Genomic DNA, 26,429 nt, shown 5'->3' with positions numbered 1-26,429 from the left:
TCAGTGCAATCAAAACCTGTGTAATCCATGGCCCCGTGTTTCATTAATTCTCTTGTTGTTGTAGTTAAAAGCCAAACAGCTAGGTAAAGGATATTCTCGTCCAGAACTACATGTAAATTCAGTATTTTTTTAGTTCTTATTTTTTTTTCCAGCGGTAAGGCTGTGTATTTTGCGGGTTGTGTTAGAAGTGTTCAGTGTTTGCTCTCACACCTTAGACAATGAGCATTCACTGAACAGAGCATCTGTAAGTGCACCATATTTATCCCCCCAAGACACAGCCCTCAAGCCCTGCTGGATGCCAGAGCTGGGAGCCACTGTGACCTTCTGATCTTTCTGAGGGGTAAGTGTTTTCAAAAGACTTGGCGGTTTGTTATTTTATGGTGTAATATCAGGCTCTTTCTAGCAGAGACAGATATCTTCATCTGAGAGTAAGATGAAGCCTAAGAAGAAAACTCTTTAAGTGATTAATTACAAAAATTAGCATTAAAATTCACATGCAGCTAAAATTTAAAATATCAGTGAAATTTCACACGAGGTGGACTTATATGATCTTTTGTCCTATTAATCACATCAGTATAATAGGAAACTGATGCAGCCCAGTGCCTGGGAGTGTTCTGTCGTGGTGCTAAAGATTAAGAATTATTTCCAGGAATTTGAATTAGTCTTTCCTTTTTTAAAGGTGCCTCTTACAGAGTGACTAGAAAGACTTGACTCACTCGGTCCACGTGTCCACAGTGGTGCAGCACAGGCTCCAGCCCCTGGCCGTGACCCCTGGGTGTCCCTGCCTCTGCTCCACTTCCCGAACACCTTATCTAGTCCACGTAAAATAAGAAACTGATTATTGGTAATAAAAATAATTTATTTCTGTCAAGAAGTATTTAAGTCATAAATTAGCAAACTTAATGCCTTTGTTGGCACAAAAATTGAGGCAGAAAGATGTGACATTTAGTGCATGGCTCATGGGAATAAAATCACAAACAGTTCCCATCAGTCATTTATATTGAATCAGCCATAAATGACATGGAAGCACACACGTCTGATTCTCATCACACAGCAGCTGGAACAGTCACAGCTACTCTTACTAAGTGAAAAATCACTGAGAACAGCGATAACAGATGAACACAGAACAGTATTCTGGTTTTACAGTACTGTTAAGACACTCGTGTTTTATTCATCTTATCTTACTGACAAGCAGAATTGAAAATAATGCACATACGGTAGTTGATTCCAAGAGTTCATTACCACCCTAGTTTAGTTTATGGCAAAACTGTGCAAAAATAATTCTATACAATCCTACATTATATAAATTAATAATCATGGCCTTTTATTTATGTACATAATATACATCCTATACATTATCATGGAAAAAACACACCTTATGTACAGATGGAACTGCCAGGCATGGGCCAATGGTGGCACATACTGTTACGGTTCAGATTCCACATTCCTTTCACCTTAAAAGGCACTACTGGGTCCAGCACAGGTTTATTCAACCGTGGGCCGTTGACAGGCCCTGCCAAGTGAAAGTGCCTGGTTTTCCAGGAACCTGCTGCTGCTCCTGCCTCAGCTGCTCCGCCATGAACCGCTTCAGCGTTTCCGAGGTGCCTGGGCGGAGCCAGGGCTCAGTGGCTACAGAGTTAGATCCATCGTCACCCGTGTGCTTCATGATGTCGTCAGGGTCAACCAGTGATCTCTCGTCATCTAAAGGAGGCAAGACAGACGCGACTCAGGTAAGGTGGCGGCAGCAGGTGATGCGAACAGAGGTCTTAGTCTAACCCGTTACAGCGTGGCGTTTCTCCGCAGTACTGGGTTCTGAGCTGTCCTGGTTTGTCCGGACCCCTCCTTTAAGAGGTAGGAAAGCAAACCCCGGAACAGGCCAGTTCAAGAAAGCAGAAAACGAGCACCTGAACAAGGTGAGTCCACGGTGCCGGCCCCACAGGGACTGCAGGGACAGCAGGGAGACGGCGCCCAGTGTCACCGACTGTAGAAGGGGAGGCAGTCTTACTCTGTTGTCACCTGAAGGATGCCACGCAAAACTTGTTTTTATTTTAGCAAGGGTTTTGGAAATATGCCCAACCTCTAATACTGCTTTGAGGAAATCAGGTCATTTTAGGAGAGCACTAGACAGGGGGTGAAGTTACCTCCCTCCTTACACCTAGTCTGAAAGCTGGTTGTCTACCCCATTAAGAGGCAGCTCTTGTGTTTCGTTCTTTAATTGGCTGTACTCAACATCTATACCTTATTTTACTTATTATTAGATGTAATAGGAAAATCTGTCTTCCTACCCTGTGATGTCAGTTTTTGGTTTTTTTTTTTAATTACATCTCCTGGACTGTGAAGGATTAGCCCAGCAAAGGGACAGTGGTACCAACTTAATGAGCAGTCAATCCACATCGTACCAAAAAGCTCCTGTTTGAAAGGACAATGTAAAAAAAAGAAAAAAAGGTTTAGAAGTTGAAAGCCTTCTGGAAGATACTTCAAATGCTCTATTTTCTCTCAGTTTAAGTATATCCCTGTTAAATGTTAGTTCACCTTATTGGTTCTAAAAGAAATTGAGGAATAGGTAACTCAGATTAAAATGCCATTCAGCCAAAAAGAGCACTGCTTTCCCACTGTCCACATTTCTGCAGGTACGATATGCCAAGTACTGTTCCATCAATGTGCCCTGTTTTCTGGCATTTGGTATGAAATTCCCACCGGACTCATGACGTCTTACTGTTAGAGAGTATACAAGAACAGGGTTTAATTAACACAATATTAGGGGAGGCTACAGCCCAGTGGTAGAGCGCATGCTTAGCATGCATGAAGTCCTGGGTTCAATCCCCAGTGCCTTCTCTAAAAATAAATAAATCCTAATTCTGCCCCCCCCCAAAAAAAGAGAAAAACCCCACAGTATTAAAGGTTAGATACAAAAATATCTTAAGAAATTGCTATTAGAAAATTACTGTAGCTTAACAGACTACAGAGACCTGTGCAGAGAGACCACTCTACATTTGCTAAAGCCAGTACCAGGGCTTAACGCTGCCCCACTGCTCCACTAAGCGGATGACTAACAGCACCGACATGAAGGTGGCCTGGGGCGCAGAGGAGCTCGGTAGCTGCCTAAGGAAGCGTCCTGCCAGCCCGTGCTCGGCACTTAAACTACAACCTGCTGTGCGCCGAAGCAGTGAGGCCACGACACCCAACACAATGTGCCGACTACCGACCACTGTGACTTCTGCTGCGAATCATACAAAGAAAACACTAACCTGAGGCTGTTTCGCTTTATCCATAGTAAAGGAAGCCAAGTAAAAAGGTAAAAAACTTTTCTTTGTAGCACTACAAATTTATAATAGATGTGTAATCTAAAGAACGCAAGGTTTTACAGTTGACTTCTGATAACCCCACTTCAGTAGGGGAAGTGAGACGCCAACACTGATCAGTGTTTTCCCTGCTGCAAGCACAGCCCGGATTTACTTAATAGGCAGAAACGTCATCTGTTCAGGGTGCCCCCTCTGGTAGCAAGAATCTGTTGCACAATGAATCCTTCACTCTGGTTTTGCTGGATAGCGGCTATGGAACTCATTTCCTCTGTCCGCCAGCCATCAGTGAAAACCTCCGAGTTCTTACAGAATTTGCAGTCGGCCAACACGCTTGTCCATTTACCTGTATTAATAGGTTTATTCTGGAGTTCATTCAGTCTTCGCATTCGTTCCTCATTTCTCACTCTAAGCTGATCGACATTTACACTGGATACAGATTTTAAAGAGAGGCCATCTGGTGGTACATTAGGGTGACTGTCATCCTGTAGTTAAGAAAACAACTTCAGAAATTCATTGATATAAAATAAGTTCAGAATAAGCCAGTGAATTGAAACATGTTCTTGCCCTTGATAAATGTACAGTGTGATGAACAAAGGAAACGAAAATGTTAGCATTTATACTCTAACTCCTGTTGAGTACACACGCAGGCCCAGATGAAGGTACAGGACTTGTGGTAACATGAATGTGGCCACACTGGGTAAAGGTGAGGAATTATAAAATACAGAAGGAAAAAAATCCAAACCTTAGGGGCTAAGCGTCAGTGACATGCAGAGTTTAAGAAACTGCCCAGAGTTGCTTACCCAGCAAAAGGACATCATGGGGACATGGACTAAGGGCGCCAAAGCCGGTGCTCTGTGCAGGCAGAGAGTAAACATTCACCCGTATTCTGAGAAAAGGTCATGGGGTCTGAATGCCAGCCCTCCTGTCAGTGTGGCCTTGGGCAAGTTATCTGAACGAAATGGAGCAGATGGCCTGCATGATGCGCTTAGGTGACTGAGGCTGTCAGTTGCTTCTTGTGCCTTCTCTGAAATTCACATACTCTGCAGGGGAAAGGAGGGGACTGACACTTACAGCCACCTTGGGAGAGGAGAATGCTACCGCCAAGAAGCTAAGACACCAGAGTCCAATGACCTGCTCACGGTCATCCCATATCTGGAGGCAGAGCCAGGGTTCAGACCCACATCCACCTTACTCCAGAGCACGTCCTCTCTTTCCTGGACCACACCAATCGAGCATGGGTCAGAACCCAGACCTCTCATTCCTAACCTCGAAAAAAGAAAAGAGTGTTTCATACATACAGAGTCCAGTCCTTTCAACTTGCTCCTCCTGCGCTCCCTCGCAGAGGGCAGCTGTGCCGGAGGCGGGAGGGCGTCATCCTCGATGGCAGGGTACGTCTCACCGTACGCACCTGGAGGGCACACAGAGGAGACATCTCAGAGAGCCACCACTTCACATCTTTTTACTCAGAGCTAAACGAAAACTTTTAATTCAGACATTTATGTATGTACACACTTCAATGATTTTTATACAGCTGCTCAACCACAACACTCTAGTTTTAGAACATCTCTATCATCTCAGAAGCTCCCTTGTGCTCACTGGCAAAATCACTCCCCACTCCCACCTGCCCAACACCATGTAAACACTGATCCGCCTTTAGTCTCGAAAGATTCACCTTTCCTGGGATTCTATATAAATGGAATTGTACATGTGCTGCTTTGTGTCCTTCACTTAGCATGATGTGTTTGAAGTTCAGCTGGGCTGTGCCATGTATCAGTGCGGTTGACTCTTGAACAGCAGTAAGGATTAGCAGTGCCAAAGCCGCTGTGCAGTCGAAAACCCACACACTGCCGTCTCTGCCTCAAAAACAGTTTACACATGACTCACCCGGGGCAGGAAGCTGAAACAGTTTGGACTGAATCAGGACTCACACCCTACTTCTTAAGATTCCAGACACTGTGATCTCTAATCAAACGCAAACTTGCCCCCACACTTTCACATCTGTGAAATGAAAATACAGGTACTGCACTGACTGAAAAACTCCACACGGACGGGGACCTGCACAATTCAGACTTGTGTTGTTAAGGGTCAGCTGTAGTTTTTTCTCCCCGCCCCGCTGCGTGGCACTAGCACATGGCTGTGTCGCACTTTGTGCGCTGACCAGCTGACGGACATGGGAGCTGTTTATAGTTGGAGATTGTTGATAATGCTGCTATGAATGTTCACATACATGTCTTTTTGTGGCTGTATGTTTTCTTTTCTTTGGGCTGTATTCCTAGGAGTGAAACTGCTGGGTATTACGGTCACTCTGTGCTTAGCATTTTAAGGAATTAGAACCATTTTACATTGTAAGAAGGTTCTAGTTTCCCCACGTCCTCACCAACACTTAGCATTGTCATTCGTTTTGATCACAGCCATTCTAAGTGAGCCAACAGACTATTTGACCATAGAGATGAATATATTGCTTAAAACATTTAGAATTTTTTCCCCTAACTCTATTTTGAAAAAATTAAAACCTAAAGAAAAGTATATAATGCAATGAATACCTAATATCGCCATTTCTTACTTTGCCACATTTCTGTGTATATATGGGAGGGGGTGGTTGGTTATTTGTTGCAGACACCTTGACACTTTGTCCCTAAATTCTTAAGCATGTACCATCTAAGAACAAGGACTGTCTCCTACACAGTCACAATCTCATTACCACATTCAGGAAATGTAACACTGATACAATACTGTAATTTAATATATATAACTGACACTCAAATTTCTAAAATTTAGTCTATAGCTTTTTTTAAGCAGCAATAACTATATTTTATTGAATGAGATATATGGGATTTTCTATAACTCCAAAAATAGTTTTCTGACTTTTTTTTTTTATTATACCCCACCAATTGACTCACTTTTTTAAACACTTTATTTTTACTAGTTTTTAAGGTCAATAAAACTGAGTGGAAAACAGAATTCCTGTACACCTCCCACCACCACTCATGGCTTACCCCATCTATCAACAGCCCACAAAGAATGGTCCATTTGTTAAAATTCATGAACCTACACTGACACATCATTGTCACCCAAAGTCCAGAGTTTACATTAGGGTTCCTTCTTGATACTGTATGTTCTATGGGTTTTAACATGTATCTACCGTGACAGTATATCCATTCATCTACCTAAGGACAACGTGGTTGCTTCCGGGTCTTGGCAGTTACGGATAAAACTGCTGTAAACATCTGTGGGCAGGTTTTTGTGTGATCAAGTTTCAGCTCCTCTGGGTAAACACCACCAAGTATGAATGCTGGATCATACGGGAAGAGTAGGTTTAGTTTTGTTAGAAGCCACCAAACTGTCTTCCAAAGTGACTGTTACCATGTTCTGTTCCCACCAGCACTGGGAGAGTTCCCCTGCTCCGTGCTGCCAGCACTGCTGCCGTCCGTGTTCTGGATTTTGGCCTTTCTAACGGGTATGTCAGTGGTGCCTCGTTGTGTTAATGTGAATCTCCCTGCTGACACATGATTTGTATTTCCCTAGTGAACGATGTGGAATGCCTTTTCATTTGCTTATTTGCCACCTGTCTGTGCTTTGGTGAAGTGTCTGGATCTTTTGCTCATCTTCTAATTGGGTGGTTTTCTTATTATTGAGTTTTGAGAGTTCTTTGTATTTGGGTCAGAGTCCTTTATTAGATGTGTCTTCTGCAAGTATTTTCCTCCAGTCTGTGGCTTGTCTTGCTCTCCTGACACTGTCATTCACAGAGCATTAAAGTTTAATATCAATGAAGTCTAGTTTACCAGTTATTTCTCTCACAGGTTGGTGCCTTTGGTGTTGCATCTAAGAAGTCATTGCCACGCCCAAGTTCTTCTAGGTTTTCTTCTGTTATCTTCTAGGAGTTTTATAGTTTTTGTGTTTTACATTGAGGTCTGTGGTTCATTTTGAGTTGATTTTTGTGAAGGGTGTTAAGGTCTGTGTCTAGACTGACTTTTCTGCATGCCCAGTTCTGTATTTTTTCTCCATTTTACTGCCTTTATTCCTTTGTCAAAGAAAGTTAACTATACTTGTTTGGGTCTATTTCTAGACTCTGTTCTGTTCCATTGATCTATTTGTCTATCCTTTTGCCAATACCACACTGTCTTGATTACTGTAACTTTACAGAAAGTCTTGAAGTCACGTACTGTCAGTCTTCTGACTGTTCTTTCTCCTTCAGTGTTGTGCTGGCTATTTGGGCGTTCTGCCGCTCCGTATGAACTTTTTAGTCAGTTTACTGATATCCATAAAATAACTTGCTGGGATTTTTACTGGGATTGCATTGAATTTATAGATCAAGTTGGGAAGAACTGACATCTTGACAATACTGAGTTTCCTTTTATTTAGCATTTTATTTCATAAGAGTTCTGTAGTTATCCTCATAGAGATAGATCTTGTACATATTTGTAAGATTTACATCTAAATATTTCTTTTGGGGGGAGGTGCTAATGTAAATGATACTGTACTTAAATCTCAAATTCCACTGGTTCATGACTAGTCTATGGGAAAGCAGCTGGCTTCTGTGTATTGACCTGGTGTCCTGCAGCCTTGCAAGAGCCGCTTCTTACTGTAGGTTTTTTCTACTGATTGTTTCACATTTTCTACAATCATGTCACATATGCACTAAGGCAGTTTTATCCCTTCCCAGCCTGTGCACCTTTTATCTCCTTGCTGCGTTAGCTAGGACTTCCACAGTGATGCTGAGGAGTGGTGAGAGGAGAGCTCTGCGTCGTTTCTGACCTTAGCAGGGAAGCTTCCAGCTTCTCGTCACTGAACGTGATGCTGGCTGCAGGTGTTTGCAGATGTTGTCTAGTGAGTTGAGGAAGTCCCCCTCTATTCCTAGTTTGCTGACAGTTCTCACGAATAAGGTGCTGGATTTTGTTTAAAGCTTCTGCATCTATTATGTGATTATTCTCCTCTAGCCTGTTGAAGCAACGGAGTATATTTGGATGAGGTGTTTTAACTGAATGTAAACCAGCTGTGCGTAACTGGCACAAACCCCACTTGGTCACGGTGTCTCGTTTTCTCCATACATCGCTGGATTCGATCGGCTGTCGATCTGTAGTTTTCTCTGCGTGTGACGTCTTTGGTTTTGGTGCTGGAGTGATGCTCGCCACGCAGAATGAGTTAGGAGTACTTCTGTCTCTTAGAAGGGGTTGTAGAGAACTGGTAGAATTATTCCCTAAATGGTAAAATTCATCAGGGAACCCATCTGGGCTTGCTGTTTTGTTTTGGAAGGTTATTAATTCAATTTATTTATTGTTATCACAATCAATTTGAGTTTTTTCAAGCTTTACTGAGATATAATTGACATATAACACTGTGTAAGGTTAAGGTGCCCAATGTGATAACTGAAATGTCTACCACACTAAAGCTAGTTGACACATCCTTCACCTCACACGATTGCCATTTTGTTGTTGTTATGGTGAGATAACATTAAAGCTCTACTCTCACAGCAACTTTCAAGTGTAAAATACAGTATTAACTACAGTCACCATCCTGTACATTAGATCCCAGAACTTACTCATCTTAAACTGAAAGTTTCTACTACCCTGTGACCAACAAGTCACCAGTTCCCCCACTTCTCAAATTCTTTAGTAAATCTGGGCCTATTCAAATTGTTTTTGCCAGATTATGACTTTTAACAAGCTGGTCCATTTCATCTAGGTTATCAGGAAAAAAAAAAAAAGGCATTGACACACCAGCCTTGCCCACATTCGTTAAAACAGTGTTAACACAGTCATGACTATAGGCTATTTGTGGTGACCGTTACCGTTAATCAAAAAGACACACTGTGTAGCTCTGGTCCAGTGTAAGGTTAATGAATGAAATATTCCAAGACACTGTCTTGAGTGCCCCAGACTGTCCTCATTATTAGCAGGATTAGTAGTCACATTTCCCTGATGAGCTATTTTCTCATCCCTATTTCCTACTGATTTCTCTATCTTTACTCACTCTCTACAATATGACTTCCTTGGAAAAGAAAAATTAATTTAAAAAAAAAAACGAAAGAAATATAGGCTGGTTTGGACTTTTGATCACATGAAAATATAAAGTAATTGGCATGAAATACAATTAATATGTAAAAGGGAGGATTCCCTAGTACAGACGTGCTTACGATCAGGGGGCATAATTACAAGCATCTATTATAGGTATATTCCTGTACCTTCACATACCTTCTGAAGACTTTTAAAAATTGAAATACTTATTAAGATAGTTGTGGTTTCACATGCAGGTGTCAGAAATAATAAAGGTCTCTTGTACAGTTTGCCAAGTCCCCCTAATGGTGACATTTTGCAGAACAAGAGCAGGAGTCCCACACCCACGCACTGATACTGCTGCAATCCCCCGAACTTACTCAAACTTCCCCAGTTTTACTTGTGTTCTCATCTGTGTGTTTGGGTAAGTTATACTTGATGATTATCAGGGTAGTAAAACAAAACATTCCTTTTTTTTACCATCTTACACAACAAAGTACTGATTTTTAAAATATGGAGAAAAACAAAAGAAATATAAATAATGCTTAATATTTAAACGAATAGATTGGTAACATAAATATACTCACCAATAAAAGCACTATCAGATTCCAATAATGAATTTTTCAAGAAATCATTAGTGTCATCTCTGGGCTAAAAGAAACATCATACATCAGTGACTGTTTTTATTAGTCCTGTGTGGAAAAACAACAAATTTGTACCAAGAGGCACAAGTCTACACACTCTCCCCAAAATTAGAAGAGGACAGGGAGAGACAGGACTGGCTGCTTCCCTCCTTCACCACAATCCGATGCCCAGAAAATACAGGAAAGACCCTTTAATTGCTGATGTCGCAATTCATTCATTCTCTCAACAGATCTGTGCCACGCACTAGTTTACTATTCCTCCAGGCGAGGAAGTGCAGCTACAAAGATGAGTAAGAGTTTCTACTGTGGAGTGGACCACAGCCCCATGGGGGCAGAAAGGCATCCCCTCAGATACTCACGGCCTCATGTGACAGCAGGTCACAAAGGCATAGCACAGACATACAGGGACATAAGAGGAGGGAGAAAAATAATGCTAGGGTTGGACCTGTAATGAGCTCTGAAGTGAGAGAGAAATTTACATACAGAGAGTTCTACCGTAGAGAACAATGTCACCTTATATATCGGAAGGAACCTAAAGTTGGCCAACACCAGCGCCCTGCAGCTCCCCACCAAATTTTTGGGCTGTGCTAGATCCGAACACCCCATCGACGAGCTGTCCATTAATTTCTAAGGAAATGCATTCCACTAACACACAGCATTGGTAATCAGAAAGTTCTTCTCTTTCACAGAATTCTTCTACATCCTGAATTTAATTGTTTTAAATTCTGACTCTACTGCTTTCTAACAGGACAGTAATGGTGATGACGTCCTTCACTAACTGAGGAGTGTGCGAAGCCCACCTCAGCTCTATCTTCTCCATGACAGTCCCCCCATTTTACCTTGTGTTTTCCATATAATCCAGCTTCTAGGAAGGTGAGCCCAAAATTTATTAGCTTTTTTGGTAACAGCCATGATAAACTGTTGGCTTATTCTCAGTTTCTACTCAGTATAATACAGTGTTATTAATCTAGGATTTTAACCAAAATCCCAGAAGTTAAATTTCACTATCGTTTCACTGAGAAGTGTGGCTGCCACATACAGAGAAACCTACAGAGTGCTCAGACAAGGTGTCCCTACGTCTCAGGCAGCGTGGTGCAAGGACGAGGAGGGACTCGAGTCCAGCCTGCGTTCCAGCGCGGGCTTTGCTGCTTGCTGCCGTGTGACTACGGCTAGCAGTTTCCTCTTATGTGAGATGGAGGTGAGCGTACCTTGCTGCCAACTTTGGAGCAAATCAAGGTCAAATACCTTTCACAGGTACAGTTTGTTATCATTATCAGTTCCAAACCCAGCACCAACAGCTACCAACTGGTAATGCTGGGCAACTAACAGCCTAGCTGAGCCTTACTTTTATAATCTGAAAATGGGGATAAAATACTACCTGTATCATTGGCGTGAGGGAAAATTACATTTATTTCCAACCTCACACTTTTCCCGAACTCCATCTCTTACCTACTCACCAGCTCCACCTGTTTGCCGTGTAGTTCTCTCACACTCACCGTGACTCATCTAAGTTCCCGACCTTCTCCCTCACCCTGAAATCTGTTTTCCCTGCTTCTTCACCTCTAAATAGCAGCACCAACCAAAGAACCTGAAGTCCACCTGACTCCTCTCGTACCACATATCCAGGATGTCAAAAATCCTACCAGGTAGGTCTCCTTTCAATATAAATGCAACCACTTCCGACTTCCACTGCTCCCACCCAGGCTGAATCACCAGAGCTCTGACTTAGATGACAGCAGTGGCCTCCTGTCCCCGTCAGTGTTAAAACATGAAACAAATCATGTCACTCCTCTGCTCAAAATCTTCGGAAGCTTCTCATCACATTCACAGTGTAAAAGGCAAAACCCGATGGCCCCCGAGGCTCTGCACACAGCCGTCCCCTCCTGGCTCCTGCCCAGGGCCTCTGCCTGGAGGTTCCTCCTGCAGGGACGTCTCGGTTTTTTTCATGGCACCTCCCTGGTGACCTTATTCGAGTGTCACCCACTCAGTGCACCCTTTCCCAGCTATCACTTTCTCTAGAGCCCCACGACTTAACATGCTAAGTATTTTATTTAGTTGTTTACTGTCTCACCCTCTTTCCAGAAAGTACACCCTCAGAGGGCAAGGATTTTTGTTCCTTTTGTTCACTCCTGTTGCCCTAAGCACTAGAATAGTATCTGGTCAACAGTAAGTACTCACTTAAGTATCTGTTCAATGAAAATGGCTCATCGGCTCCCTTTGATCAGTCTTTCATAGATGTCGCTTCCTCAGACAGGAGTGATGCCCTTACCCTGGGAATTTCTCTACAGGCCTCACCACTACTTGCACTGTACACTCCTACTTGCCCAACTGCTGCTAACTGACCACAACTCATTATGGGACAGGCCCTACAAGGGCTTTTAATATATAATCTCATTTAATCCTCACAATAAGCTTTGAGCTATTTTTTTAGTTAACAAAATTTATATAGAAATTACTACATGCCAGGCCTGTCCCTAAGTGCTTGCAAATAATTGATTTTAATTCTATAGCTACCCTCAGATAGGTACTATCATCCCATTTTACAGATTAGGAAATAGAGGCAAAGAAAGATTAAATACCTTGCCTGAAGTCACACAGCTAAAAACAGACTAACTTAAGCAGCCTAGCTCTAAAGTCTTGTTCTCAGCCATTACAATATGCTTTCTCTTCATATTATACTGATGTATCCCTAGCTACCCCCGATACTGATGGGACAAGATTTTAATTCTTTCTTAACTCAATACACCTGAAGAATTCAAAATGGGAATACTCACCATATTCCTAAGAATTTCTATCCCCAAAAACTAGCTTGAAAAATTATAACTGGTTTCTTACCTTTCTGTAGTCTCGTCCTGTAGCACCTGGGACAGCATCTAGTAAGTCAACTGAAGTCAGTGGAGAGCAGAAACAAATTAAAGGGTTAGAAAATACTTTAAAAATAAAAATAAATTTAGAGTATCTTTTGTAACTAGCTCTCTATTGGAAATTACTTTTCAACTATCACATTTCTGAATGTTTTTAAGATACTACTTGTTTATTAAACAAGTTGGATAAAATTCTCCAATTCACATTAACAAAAAGTTAAATCATTGTGAAATTTAAAACTGATGCCTATGGAAAAATAACCATCTCCTCTCAATAGTTCTACGTCTGTGTAGAAAATTGTTGAGGAGTTAAACAGGGGGCTCCCTAATGTGGAACTGAAGGAAACTAATTCAATTCCAGGTACCTAATTCCAGGGGCAGAGATTTTGGATCAGGTATCCCAAAGGCCCCTCTCCGATTTCACCAGCATTCCTATGCGTTCCCCTGAATAGTGCATTTTTCTTTTTAGATACTGCCTTTGGGAAAAGACAGGCTGCCAACGATAACCTCTATTCCTTCTTAAAATATTTTATAGCCATGTTTTTTATTGTTTCATAGTTTAACCATATTCTTATGAATTAAGTGATTATAGTGTTTGGTAGAAACTGGGGATACCCTCAGTGCCAAAATGCACCTGTATCCACAGGGGGATGACTTTTGGGTTTATCGGCCTAAGTTGCCAAGATCGCATCAGATCGTCAGTTGGGTCTCCTAAGGAAAAATTCCTTACAAAATGGTGGAAAGATTGAAGACTGTACTTGCTTCTCTCTTCTCTCCTGATATGCCTACTATTAACCACAGAATTTGGATTATCCTGCTGTCAGAGGGCAATCAATGAGACCACTGTTACACACTCTATACAAGATGGAGGGAAGACTTTCCCTGTATCAGTCTTTGTCCAAGTCTTGACCTTTCACCTGGGCCTAAAGCAGTACATCACTCACTCCTGCGATACTCTCAAGTGGTCAGAAAAGGATCCTCAGATTATGCAGGCCAGAGAAGCCTACTAAGGTAAGGGAGGGTCCTAAACTTTCCTAGAAGTAACTGGTAGGACCATCTCCTTCTATCTTGCTACCTGACTGCTGCATCTTTATGACTCATCTTCCATGGTGACCCTCAACGGCCTGAAGGTAGGCGAACCTGGTGAGATGTTTTCTGAGGCCACCAGCCCCACTCTGCCTCAGGTGCCCACCCCAACCCCAGCCACACACTCCCAAGGGACCCTAGATTTTTTCTTTGCAGCATTCATCACACTTATTTAGCATCTAACTTCTCGAACAGAGTATAAGCTCCGTGAGAGCAGCAGCATATGTCATTCATCACCATATCCTGTGGACATGGGTCAGCACCTGAGCTCATAGTAGGCACTTCCTAAGTATCTGTTGTTTGACTGATTATACAAAAATACTCTCATAGCCCAGTCTGAAGCTTTAAAGATTTGACACCATATCAAAACAAGCACACACAAACACATGGTTGAGAAATGTCCCACAGGACACTATGTGTCTGCCCAACATTCCTTCCCTTGGTGCACTTGTCACCTGGCCTAGGCAAGGTACTCCATCTCTCATGCACGGGCAGGTACCCGAGCCAAGCCAATCACGGCCCTCTCTGGGACTTAATCTTTTCTGGGACCGTAGGCCAAAGAGGGTCATGTGAGCATGGAGTGCCTGAGACTGAAGTCACACAAGAGATGGAGAAATAAAACCAACCAAAAAAATGACCCATTGAAACTGTATGAAATAGCAAAGATTACTTCTTACCTTCAGCACCTTCCTGCATTTTTATTCTGTTCAGTCTCTTCTGCTGCTCTCTCAGCAGGGCCTGCTGCTGAATCTCTAAGGTGTGATGGTCTCTTGGAGGATCCGGGTACATAAATTTCAGATCAACTCGTGTTTCTGAATCTGGAACAAAAATTAAGTTACATAACTAAGTTAAATCTTGTTTCCAAATGAGATTTCATAAAACTTCACTAAAAATGACATATAACAACCTAATTTCAAAATCAAGGAACAATATAAATAATTGGACCTCAGCAAAGTCAAAGGACATCATAAAAATCATCAAAAAATTAATGAACACGAAATTAATGTTCTTTAAATAAATGGTTTTTCACAGACTTCACATTATAAGGGAGCCCCCAGCACAAGCAGCAGCTTCCTGCACTTTCTCTATCCCAGCTTCCCCACTCCCCCAAGACGCCACCCAGAGCCTGCAGCAGGGCAACTATGTGCAGGTACATCCAAGCGGTTAGTCAGACGCCAGATCTCAGGCACCTACCAGACACTGATCCCTAAAATATACTGGAAAAATTAAAACATAGTGTTACTGGCCAATGAATATTTTAGCCCTTGTAAACATCATGCCAAAAAAAAAAAAAAAAGTGAGATAAATGCAGGCTGGCCAGAGCTTCTGGAAGGGTGTCACTGCTGGAGGAAATGGCAGTCTAAGAACTCCCCTGTGCCACAAGTTCAAAAATCATCAATTGATCAGGATGAAAATGTTGACCCTTAATTTTTTTAAATTATTGTTTTTTATTTTGGTGGGGGGAGGTAACTAGGTTTATTTATTTTTAGAGGAGGCACTGGGGATTGAACCCCGGACCTCATGCATGCTAAGCAAGCGCTCTACCACTTGAGCTCTACCCTCCCTGCAACCCTTAATTTTGAAATCTTGAGAATAAAAACATGGTCTACTCATTTAAAAAGTCTTAAAACTGTTATTCCTTTTGATCCATAGTGGAAAATGGGAGGCATGCTGAGTAGCTAAGAATTAGAAAATGGTTAAGAGCAAAGGTGACAGAAGAGACTGTGGACACATGGACTTGGATTGGAGCCTGACTCCCCCGCTTCCAGACTCAATTTCCTCTCTACAGGCAAGAGTCATCAACAACCAAGGCACACAGTGAATGAGGACAAGACGTTGCAACAGGGAAATGAATGGCTCAATTTGCTCAATTTTATGGTTTAAATCTTTTTCTTCTCAAGGCCTCTTTACTATAAATGAAACCTGACTTTAGAAAAACAATACAAATGTCTTCAAAGACACCTGAATATGGGTAGACCCCTCTTGCTGTATCTTTAAGACAGCAGTATATTCTACTCACCTCGATCTTTCAGCTCATTAAAGTCATGGATATTCTGAAAAGTAGCAGCGTCCAAGCCCTTAGGTGACGGTCTTCTGACAGGAGCCTGTAAGCGATGTCTAGCCATATCAAACACATCCATGGGATTCCTGTCTCTTCTCCTATAGATATGTGACAAACTGTGATAAAAGTGTTTTATGGGAAGAAAATCTTGTTGACATTTAACTCTCAGTACAAAAAATTTGGCATCTTTCACCACAGTGTATTATAAAAATTTATCCTAACAGCTGTTATTTCAATCCCTTACAGTAAAAAATAGCTTATTTATAAGGTCAGTGTAATCTTTCAAAATGCTCGGATGCAAAGTATCTTCTTAGAAGAACAGAAATGAGTTAGCTTTACCTGAAATGTTCATGTAGTAGAAAGATATTAGAGTTTTTGGTCAAAGAAACCAAGATTCAAAGACCAGCTCTGCTACTTACTAGCATTTGACTGTGATTCCATCATCTGTAAGATGTAGGTAATGTCTAGCACAGTCAAATGCTTGTAAGTAGCAGAGCTGGTCTTCTGAGCATGAGATTAAGTGAAATTATATATTGTAAAGTACCCAGCATAGTACTTAACATGCACTAGGTCTCAATAAATGTCACCTTCCCCTCAGCCTAGAACAGAAATTATACTGAGAAATATGGTGTTCATATGCTGCCCAATGGGTATTGTCCACAGTCCTCAACACTGATTTTACAGTGGACTTTCAGGGAATCTGATACCAAGTTAGTTAAATAATACTCGATTCCTGTGGGACCTAGGAAGTTAATATAACAGGCAGGTAGCTTAGTAAGGGAGTTTTCAGCTAGGACTTTGGGGAAGTGATGATAAAAGAACAGGGACAAGAGATGGTAATCTCTAGCCCTGGAAATGAAATGAAGTATCTGCTGCTTCCCTCGGCCCTAGATGGGTCCCCTCTATTTTTCAAAATGTGGCTCTATGCTATAGGTGTAAGAGAGTGGCCAGATCGCTGCCTTCATTTCTTTATGCACTAAATCTTTCCTAAGCACCTAGGCCAGAGGAGTCGGGATCCTCACAGGCAGTGCCCCACTGTCCTGGAGTTTCCCTTGAGGGGGGAAGGAGTCACCAGCGCCACAAAACTACCTTGCCAAGACCTTCAATAGTGAACCACCTAGGGTGACAGGAACTGCAACAGATATTCATTAAAATGCAAGATAAATACTGAAAAGGCTTCTAGGAGGCCATTAAATTGGACTCCTGTCTAGTTTCCATTAACACTAATAATTAAGTAGGCTGCTCAGTTAGAAACTAAGTTATTAGCTCTCTGCATGTGGGCTGGTGGTGCCGAGCACCAGAATCTCATGGAGGACAAGTTATCACATAAGATTTGCAAATGAGAAAACTGAAATGCTGCCTGGTTTCTCTTTCTAATTTTGGTTTGCCAAGAGAGAGCACAGTCTTAAATTTATGAATGAAAATGAAATAAATAAAATGTCAATAATCCATTACATTTAAATATGCATGTCTGAATATGGAAAGCTGCAATAAATAAGGTTATTTATAACATCTGGAAAGTAAATACAGAAAAACTACACTGACCTCTCAATTCCTTAGAAGTACTTCACCTACTATGGAAGAATTGTTGAAAATTACCAACTTGAGTTAACAATACTTTATTCAGCCAGTCTATGTCTTGAATTTTCCTTACCTTGTTTACTTAGCCAGCACATGCCTAGAGAATGCCCACAAAATCTAAGCAAAGCATAATTAGGTTAACATGATACATTAAAATCCTACCACATCCTGGCTCAGTCAGAAACAGCAGTATGAATTTAATGTGCATACAAATTGACAGACACAGGAACAACTACACATCTATTTATGACTTAGTTATATATTTATATTATCTCTGTCTACTAAGAGCTTGGTTTCTAAATACCATTCTTCAAGAGGAATCAGGACTCCTTAGGAAGAGGCTGATTCTAGGGCTAGGGCAGAGAATACACAAGATGATCCTGGAGCATCTTACAGTACCAGAAAGTAAGGAAGTGTTCAAAACACAAAAGGCTGAGACATGTCAAAGAGACACAGGAGCCAACATGAAAGAGCTCCTGACGGCCAAAGCTGCAACAACGTGAGCAACAACATGAACGCTGTACTACTGGATGATAACTCCAAGTACAAAAGAAATACACATGGAACAACAGTGATACAAATAAATGGCTAAATAACTAGAGAGAAGGAACAAATCTTTCTTACAGAAGAATTCTAAATAATATTCTCTAGGAGATGGGGTTTAATCCCACCACCTCCCAACCCCTGTGAGTATGTTGGACTGCATGATTCCAGTGCTATCGTGTGGATGTCAGGTACCTACCTGTGATGTGACGAGAAGCCTACCCTGTGCTATTCTTTCCAAAACCCCTTAACTCCAACCTAATGATGCAAAAACACCAGACAAATGTAGACTGGGGCACATTCTCCAGGATATTTGGCCAATAACCCGCTAGATTGTCAGTCATGAAACACAAGGAAAGACTGAGAAACTGTCCCAGACCAGAGGAGACTGGGAGACATGACAACTAAGTGCAGTGTGGTGCCCTGTACTGACTAAAGCTTGGAACATAAAGAGGACATTAATGGAAAAACTGGAGAAATCCATAAAGGCAGGAATTTAGTTCATGTAATGTTCCACGTCAGCTTAGTTGTGACAACGTATTCCCGTAACGCAAGACGGGAGAATTGGATGAGGGTATGTGGGAACTCTCTGTACTATGTTTGCAACTTTTCTACAATATAAAATCATTCTAAAATAAACCATTAAAAAAAACACCATTTAAAGAAAGTATGATAGTTACCCACTACACTGATTTTACAACCTAGTAAAAGACTGCAACCTGCAGTTTGAAGAACATCACTTTGGAAAATTTATGAGTTCTTTCGGCAAAAATGACCTGAAACGTTTGGTAGTCTGTAAGCTATTTTGCTGGAAATTAAGTATTTCAAAAAGCTTCATTGTTAAAAGAAAATATTAAAAATAATGTTAAAATGTAACTGTCTTTGACTACCCCACCTCCGAAGTTCTCTGTTCCTATTATCTTCCCCTCAAGGACCAGTTTTCTATGCCTGATTTTTCAGAAGACCAAGAAAGGGAAAGTAAGGAGGTTGTTTTTATAACTGTCTTGTTTAGACTCTCCTTCCTATCTTAGACTTCCTTATCACTTAGATGAGCTTATGAAGCAGCTTCTGCATCTGTCTGCCTTCTGTATGTTTGAATCCCAGATTAGTCAATTATTTTTCATTTGGTGATTTCTCTATAGTGAGACAGACAATCTGTCCCAAAGATAGAGCTTGAAGAATGGCCTACTCCCAATACTGATTTTTCTCACTATCTAATCCTATTAAACATTGCATGGTTAGGGATAATACTTTTGGTTTGCCTTTCAGAAGGTGCTACTTCTTTTTTTTTTTCTTTCTTCCTTTCCACTCCCAACCCCATCACCAATATAAATATATTACTGGCAGTACAGAGGGACAGTTAAAATGCTCACTTAAGTATTTTATATTAGGTTAAATCAATATTCATTAAATAGCCCATATTTTCACAGTGAATAGATTCAAAGTTATGGAGAAATGTTTTATGAAGGCAACTTTACCTACATAAAGTTGAAGAATGTGAATCAAGAAGCATATTAGCTAATTAGAGAAAGAGCTGCTTGGCAAGAAAAGAAGGAAAACCTACCACATACTACAAACACAAACAGACTGAAAAACAACATGAAAACTATCTGCACTTTCACGTATGACTGAAGCACTATGCTGTACACCAGAAACTGACACAACATTGTAAACTGACCGTACTTCAAAACAACAAAAACAACAACAAAAAACTAAGCTGAAAAAACATACACTATTTTGAATTAGTTGCACAGAGTCCCTCCACTAGAATATAATTTTTTAGCTAGATTTCTTTTGGGGGGGGAAAGGCTATTTTAGTCATTACAATTTCACCAATTACCCTTTAAAAATTTTTTTAAGCAGGCAAACTATCCATTCTAATAGATGTGGCTTTATAAGGATTACTCCTATTCCAAAACTGTAGAATTACTGGATAGGTTCTGATTCCTTCTCCTGAAAGAAAAGAACACGAGAACAGACAAAACAGTGCACTTTGAAACTCGCCTTATGTGAACTTCATCATCACTGTCCATGTGTAGCAACCGCCCTTGCAAACGCCGCTCTTCACTACGAAGCTGTTTTCTCATTTCTGATAACTCCATAATTACATTTTTTTTCTCCTCTGCAAATTCCCAAAGGTGAAAAATAAGACAGGTATATGAATGAAAGATTAAACATTAAACATAACCTGACTTATCATAAAGCTAAAATGCCCAGAGACATTTTTATGGAAGTTATTTTAATGCTTTATATATACAGGTCATGTCTATGAACATCATTAAGACCCACAAACACATTTCTGATAATACAGGAATTTCAAAAGTTAAGAAACACTCTTGGGGTGGGAGAGTCCAACTATAAAGGGGTAGCGGAACGAGTATCTCTTTGGTGATGGAGAGTTCTGTACCTCGATTGCGTGTAATTACAACACTTAACACATGATAAAAATGCATAGAACTACACACACAAACGCACATAAATTGGTGCAGGTTAAAACCTGACGAAGGTCAACAGAGCACGCCATCGTCAAGTTCCGGGTTGTGGTATCTGCACCACTGCGGGAAGCTGGGGCGAGGGTGCAGAGCATCTCTCTCCACTATTTTGCAACATTCTGTGTGAGTCTATTTTTCAAAGTAAAAAGTTTTTTAAAAAAGAGTAGATTACAGGTTTAATAGTTAACTCTACCTTCGGCCCGAAGCTGATTTTTCCTGGCAGGTACTGGAGGAGACTGTGCTCTGGACATGGAACTTTCCTGTTTAACAATCATGACAAAGATAAACTCAGTATGTCCTCCCCTATTCAGAATCTTGACAAAAAAGAATTTCTCAAAGTAACTACACGTAAGAGAAACCAAACTCCCCACCATTCTATCTATAAACTTACCTACATCTGTTTTTTCTTCCCATCTCAATGCAAGAGGCTCTGCCCCAAACAGATAATCCCTTCACCTATACTCCATATCGGGGAAGTGACTCCCAGCTCCTCCAACAAATACTCTTTTTTCTCCACCCTATTCCCCTCTTCAACCACCTTTCTTTCAGCTTATGCTTAAAAATCTCTCCCCTCTTTAAAAAACTTAACCTCACCCTTCATCACTATCTACTATCCATTCTCTTCTTCCTTCACAGCCATGCTTCTTTATAAAACAGTATGTGCAGGGAAGTATGGTACCTCCTTCCTTATTCCCATTCACTCCTAACCACACCTCAACTGCCTTTGCCTCTACACATCACTCCCACTAATACTGCCACCAAGCGATCCCCAAGTGACACATTCCATGGGCATTTTAGGCCCTTATTTAACTTGGCCAGTAGCACCTGATATCACTGCCACTCGCTGTCACTTCCTCTGTCTCTATTTCCTTGCTCTGCTTCTTAAATGTTGGTAATTCCATTTTTCCATCTTCAGCCCTCTTTTTTTCTCCTGAATGTATCCCAGACAATCATACTAATTAGACAAGCCATAATGCTAGTGTTTTCCAAAACTACAAATCCAGTCCAGAGCTCTTTCCTTAGCCATAAGGTGTTTTTTCAGCCGCTGACTCGATATAACCCCCGCCAGAAACTTGAAAGTTGTCACTGACTCCTACCCAGCACACAGTCAGTAAATACCACTATCCGTGTCTCTTAAATATATCTTGAAGTTGTCACCCCTTCTCAGTTTTTCACGTCACTGCCTCTGCTTAGGTCCTCAAAGTCTCACATCTGGACTTCCGCAAAAGCATCTTAACTTGTCTCCATGTTTATAGTCTTGATTGGCCTCCACAGTATATCTCCACACCACTGCCTGAGAAAACACTACGCAAGAAAAACATGGCCATATCACTCCCCTACTTAAAGTATTAACATGAATTCCCATAAATTATCCACCACAGACCTATTAAAATCAGAATCTCAGAGGGTGGGACTGAAGAAGATGTTTTAATATGTTTCTTTACCTATTCTGGTAATTAGCCTGTTTGATATCCACTGGCCTAAGGAATGAAGTGAAACCCCTTAGCTCCACACAATGCCCTGCATCCACCTGACTTCACCTCCTCTGCCGCCTGGCTGGGATCAGCAGACCAGACTCAACCACGCATTCCCCACGTGTGCCATGTGGCGAACAGTCCCCTCCAGGATTTTGCGTGTGCTCAAAGTCCCCCCTTCTCCTCCTCCTCCTTCTGGCAAATTCCTACTCAATCTTCAAGAGTCAACTCAAGGATCAATCCTTCTGAAACATTTTCGTAGCTCTCTTTTGATTGTAGCTCAGTTTAAAGTATAAGGAACTTTATTACAGCTAGCTAGAAGATATATTATCAAAGAAAAGGCCTATTTGCTAAATTAAGATTTGTCAAAAGAATTTAACTTTAGGGCCCTGAGCATTATCACTTACAACTGCAGCCACAGACAAATTAATGGAAACATTATCTGTATTTCAAATCTGAGAAAATGTAAACAAGCTAAATATGACAAATAAGAAAATATCATCCAATCCCCCCAATCCAAATAACTTAGCTAATAAGACAGACGAGTCAAAAGTACGCACCTGCACAAAGGAAGTTATAATGCTGTCAACTGAAGGCGGTCTTTGGAGTTTGCTTGCAATCCTGTTCTGAAGAGCAGGAACTACAGGAGAAGGCTGTCTAAAGTGCTGAGGGGGAAAAAAATATATATATATATACATGAACACATACACACACACCTCTAATAGTTAACAAGACCATCCAAGAAGTTCAGAATGCTATTGCTTTTTTTAAATAAAATATTTACCAAAAGTCTATAAAAATACTAGGATCACCATGTTGTACACCCAAAACTAACATAATATTGTAAATCAACTAACTTCAATTAAAACTACATGTATTTACTAAAAAAAGTCAGAAGTTTAATTTTATTAAGATCAAATACGTCAGTTATCAGATACAAAATACTATATATAAAATAAACAACAAGGTCCTATGGTATAACACAGGGAACTATATTCAATATCTTGTAATAGTCTATAATGAAAAAGAATATGGATATATATGTATGACTAAATCAGTATACTGTACACCAAAAACTAACATAACATTGTAAATCAACTATACTTCAATTTTTTTAAAAATCAGTTATGATAAACATAAATGGATTTAGATACTCTTATTAAAAGAATATGACTCTCAGAGTAGGATTAAAAATAATTCAACAACTGAAGTAAAGCAACAGCCTGCCAAATGTTGGGAAAGCAACAAAAACAAAAAAATAAGCCAAAGTAAAAACTGTCTTAATAATAAAAAGAAATAGGACAATACAGAAAACAAGAACTCTTTTCTGGAAAACAGCAGAAATCAACCTCTAAAATCTAGCTCCCTTCTCACCAAGTGCATCATGAATCGTGACAGGGTTCTATGTCTCCATAAGAAAATAAAACAGGGTTCCACGTTACAGTGTAATAAAGCCAACAGTTCCCAACTTCATATTAAAATCAAAATGCTGAAAACATAAAAACTCCCAACAAAATGCAATAATTATCTGGGTAAAAAAAGACCCAGACCAGAGTATAAGTGTGGATGTTAAATTGCTTATTTTGCACAGTACAAGATCAAATACTACTTTCACTGGTGACTTTGTTAAAGTCAGAAATGCATGAGAGGCAAAGTTGAAAAAAAAAAAAAAAAAAACCCTCTAGGTGACCACCAGCAGAATTATAAAGACAATCTAAACCTTCCAAAGGCCTGTAGAGGATGAAGCAAACAAAGTATAGTTTGCATGATAAAAAAACCAAGTAACTGTCAAGGAAGCAAAAACAAACAAAAAAGCCAGAAATTCAATTAATATAATCAAAATATACTGGTTATGATAAACAAATGAACTTAGATATCACTATTTAAAAGACTAACTCAGGTTAGGATACAAAAACAAATTTAACGAACTAGGTAAATATACAGACTAAATAAAAAATAGTGACATAAAAGTAAAAATTAAAAGTAGACAAAAATGTATATCAGGCCTACATAAATTTTAAAATGACAGCAATGATAATTTCAGAATTGAGGGCAAAATGCATTAAATGAGAAAAAGCTGATCTAAAACTTTATGATACTTCACAATTAAACTATAACAGTCATAAAATTATATATTCCTAAGAAATAGCATTTTTTTCTTAAACATAATTAAGAATGTGGCAGAAACACAACTGTGAAACTAATAACATTCATTTTCAGATAATCAGCTTTACAATAAATATTCTCTGCTTTCCACACAATTATGCTATAAACCAAACACTACTCTAAAAAACAAACTTAAAAAAAAACTTTAATTAAATTATGAATCATATGATACTTAGATGATATGCTTTAAAAGGCTGAGCATATATAGATTCAACTTTATATCCTAAGAATGAAGGTACTGCCTAACATTCCTGGAACACTGAAAATAAAAAATACAGATCTGACTTATAAATGCCCTTTTAAACAATGTTTCATAAAATTCAAATTGTGAATGCTTAGATTTCTATCACCATAAAACTCTGGGGTAAGAAATCAATGTATTCGAACCACTCAGAAATGCATCATGTTATCCACAGTAGGTTACACACTGAACAATGTACCAAACCACCTCATAAATACACCAGAGGAGCCCACTGGTTAAAAGTAATCTTTCTGTCAGTTCTATTTACAAGAAATAATATCTGTATATATCTAAATTTCTGAAAACAATTTTTCTTTAAATTAGGCTAAACTTAGAAGACATAAGGTTTTTCAAGGTGTGGTTACAGGCTAATTGCATCCAATCCCTAAGGGTTAGTAAACCAGACTGAGTAAATAAGGTACTTTGTAGATGAGACCCAAGAAGATGCATTTTTAGTAAGTCCCTAGTGATATTTATGCATACAAAATTTTAAACATAGTTTTGAAATATGAGCAAGGGTATGAGCTGGATCCTTGTAGGGGCAAACTGGCTTTCTAGGGAGAAAACTTCTAATAACTGATTCACGAACCTAATCATGAACATCAACTCCCATCTCAGAGATGTAAACTTCAAACCAGTCTTTGCTGAGCCACAAGTCTTTCTTTTTTAATTTCCAATCTGTCATGGACAGATGTGTAAAGCAGAGTAAGAATAAATTACAGCTACCCTTGAACAGTGCAGGTTTAACTGCACGGGTCAACTTACACAAGGACATTTTTCAAAGGCAAATACTACAATTCTGCAGAGCCAGCGGTCGACTGAATTCGCAGGTGCGCAGGAAGCGCAGGTGTGGAGGGCCAACCACGCGCTGTACAAGGGTCGGCTGTACTAGATAAATGAAAACTTTACGTTGACAAATTGCTACAAAAGTTCCCACTCAATTTTTACACTTACTCTCGTCATGAAGGAACAGTTCCTACAGTGCTAGTCTATAGACCATGGGAACAAGACGAAGAATGGCGACAGGAAGTAAACCCATTATGTTCACAGCAGTGACATCATCTAGCACAGGAAGTTCAGTGCGCGGCACCCAGACAGAGCAGCAGGATGAAAGGAAAGACGAAAAGCACCTCCGTGTTCTCCCGCCTGCTAACTGCTCCATCACTCTCACAGGGAAAGTGGTTAAACTATGGGTTTCATAGACATTTGTCTGAAACTTACCTTTGTTTCTTCCCCAACTATATTTTCTCTTTCATAGTAGTGCTGAAGTTGTAGGTTATGTTTTTCTTCTTCTTCTTTCTTCTTTCTTTCTGCTTCTTTTCGTCTTTCTTCAGCTAGCCGAATAAGCTCTTCATTTTTCAGCCTTTGCTTTAAAATAAAGCAAAAAAATATACTCCATATACATATTCTATAGTCCATTCAAAAACCTGCTGTCTTATTTGTCTGAAATAAAGAGATAAAATTGACGGTATAGAGGATACAGTAGTCTTTAACATAAAGAAACTGTCCGCTTAACAATAAAATGTTAGGCTTATAACATCTTAGTCAGCCTAAACTATTTTCTGGCTTTAAAAAAGTCAAAATTTACCTCTTTTCTTAATTTAAAATTTAGTCTTTCATTTTAATAAAGTAATATCCAATGAATGGATATTGATCTGATATTTCCTAAATGTATTCCAAGACTTCTCCTTTGTAAGTAATAAATATCTTTTCAAATCAAAATAAATATTTCACTTTCAGACTAAGTAGAAAAACAGAGCAGGGGAAAAATGCACCTCCTCCTCTTTCTCCCTTTTCTTTTCCTGTTCCTCTTCATACTCTTGCTGAATTCGTGCCCTCTGTTCTGCAAGCCGTTTTTCTTCTTTTTCTTCAGCAATTCTCAATCTCTCTCGCTCTGCTTCCTCTCTTTGTTTCTTTTCCTCAATCTGAAAAAATTAAACCTACTTATTCTTTTGTAAAACTATTGAAAAGTTAGAATAT

At 40.0% G+C, this 26,429-nt stretch overlaps 1 protein-coding gene across 16 annotated transcripts in view; it reads right to left on the bottom strand.

Annotated features, from left to right (window-relative positions):
• Positions 1-838: 838 nt before the first annotated feature.
• Positions 839-26,429, bottom strand: part of CSPP1 (centrosome and spindle pole associated protein 1) — an 86,174-nt gene continuing 60,583 nt past the window's right edge. For all 16 annotated transcript variants that reach the window (XM_045507087.2, XM_074355094.1, XM_074355086.1 and 13 more), the window contains 12 exons: positions 26,225-26,374; positions 25,671-25,817; positions 22,603-22,707; positions 20,761-20,827; positions 20,080-20,197; positions 15,910-16,049; positions 14,567-14,707; positions 12,775-12,824; positions 9,883-9,946; positions 4,601-4,710; positions 3,646-3,784; positions 839-1,701 (listed from right to left, as the gene is read on the bottom strand). In XM_045507087.2, coding sequence (XP_045363043.1) covers positions 1,490-1,701; positions 3,646-3,784; positions 4,601-4,710; positions 9,883-9,946; positions 12,775-12,824; positions 14,567-14,707; positions 15,910-16,049; positions 20,080-20,197; positions 20,761-20,827; positions 22,603-22,707; positions 25,671-25,817; positions 26,225-26,374 — 1,443 coding nt within the window. In that variant the 3' untranslated portion in view covers positions 839-1,489. The remainder of the gene's footprint in view (positions 1,702-3,645; positions 3,785-4,600; positions 4,711-9,882; positions 9,947-12,774; positions 12,825-14,566; positions 14,708-15,909; positions 16,050-20,079; positions 20,198-20,760; positions 20,828-22,602; positions 22,708-25,670; positions 25,818-26,224; positions 26,375-26,429) is intronic.

This window comes from Camelus bactrianus, chromosome 29 (genome assembly GCF_048773025.1).
Source record: "Camelus bactrianus isolate YW-2024 breed Bactrian camel chromosome 29, ASM4877302v1, whole genome shotgun sequence".
In the NCBI taxonomy this organism is placed as follows: Eukaryota; Metazoa; Chordata; class Mammalia; order Artiodactyla; family Camelidae; genus Camelus; species Camelus bactrianus.
Note: the sequence above shows the minus strand (reverse complement) of the source record. Positions and strands in the feature narration are given on the sequence as shown.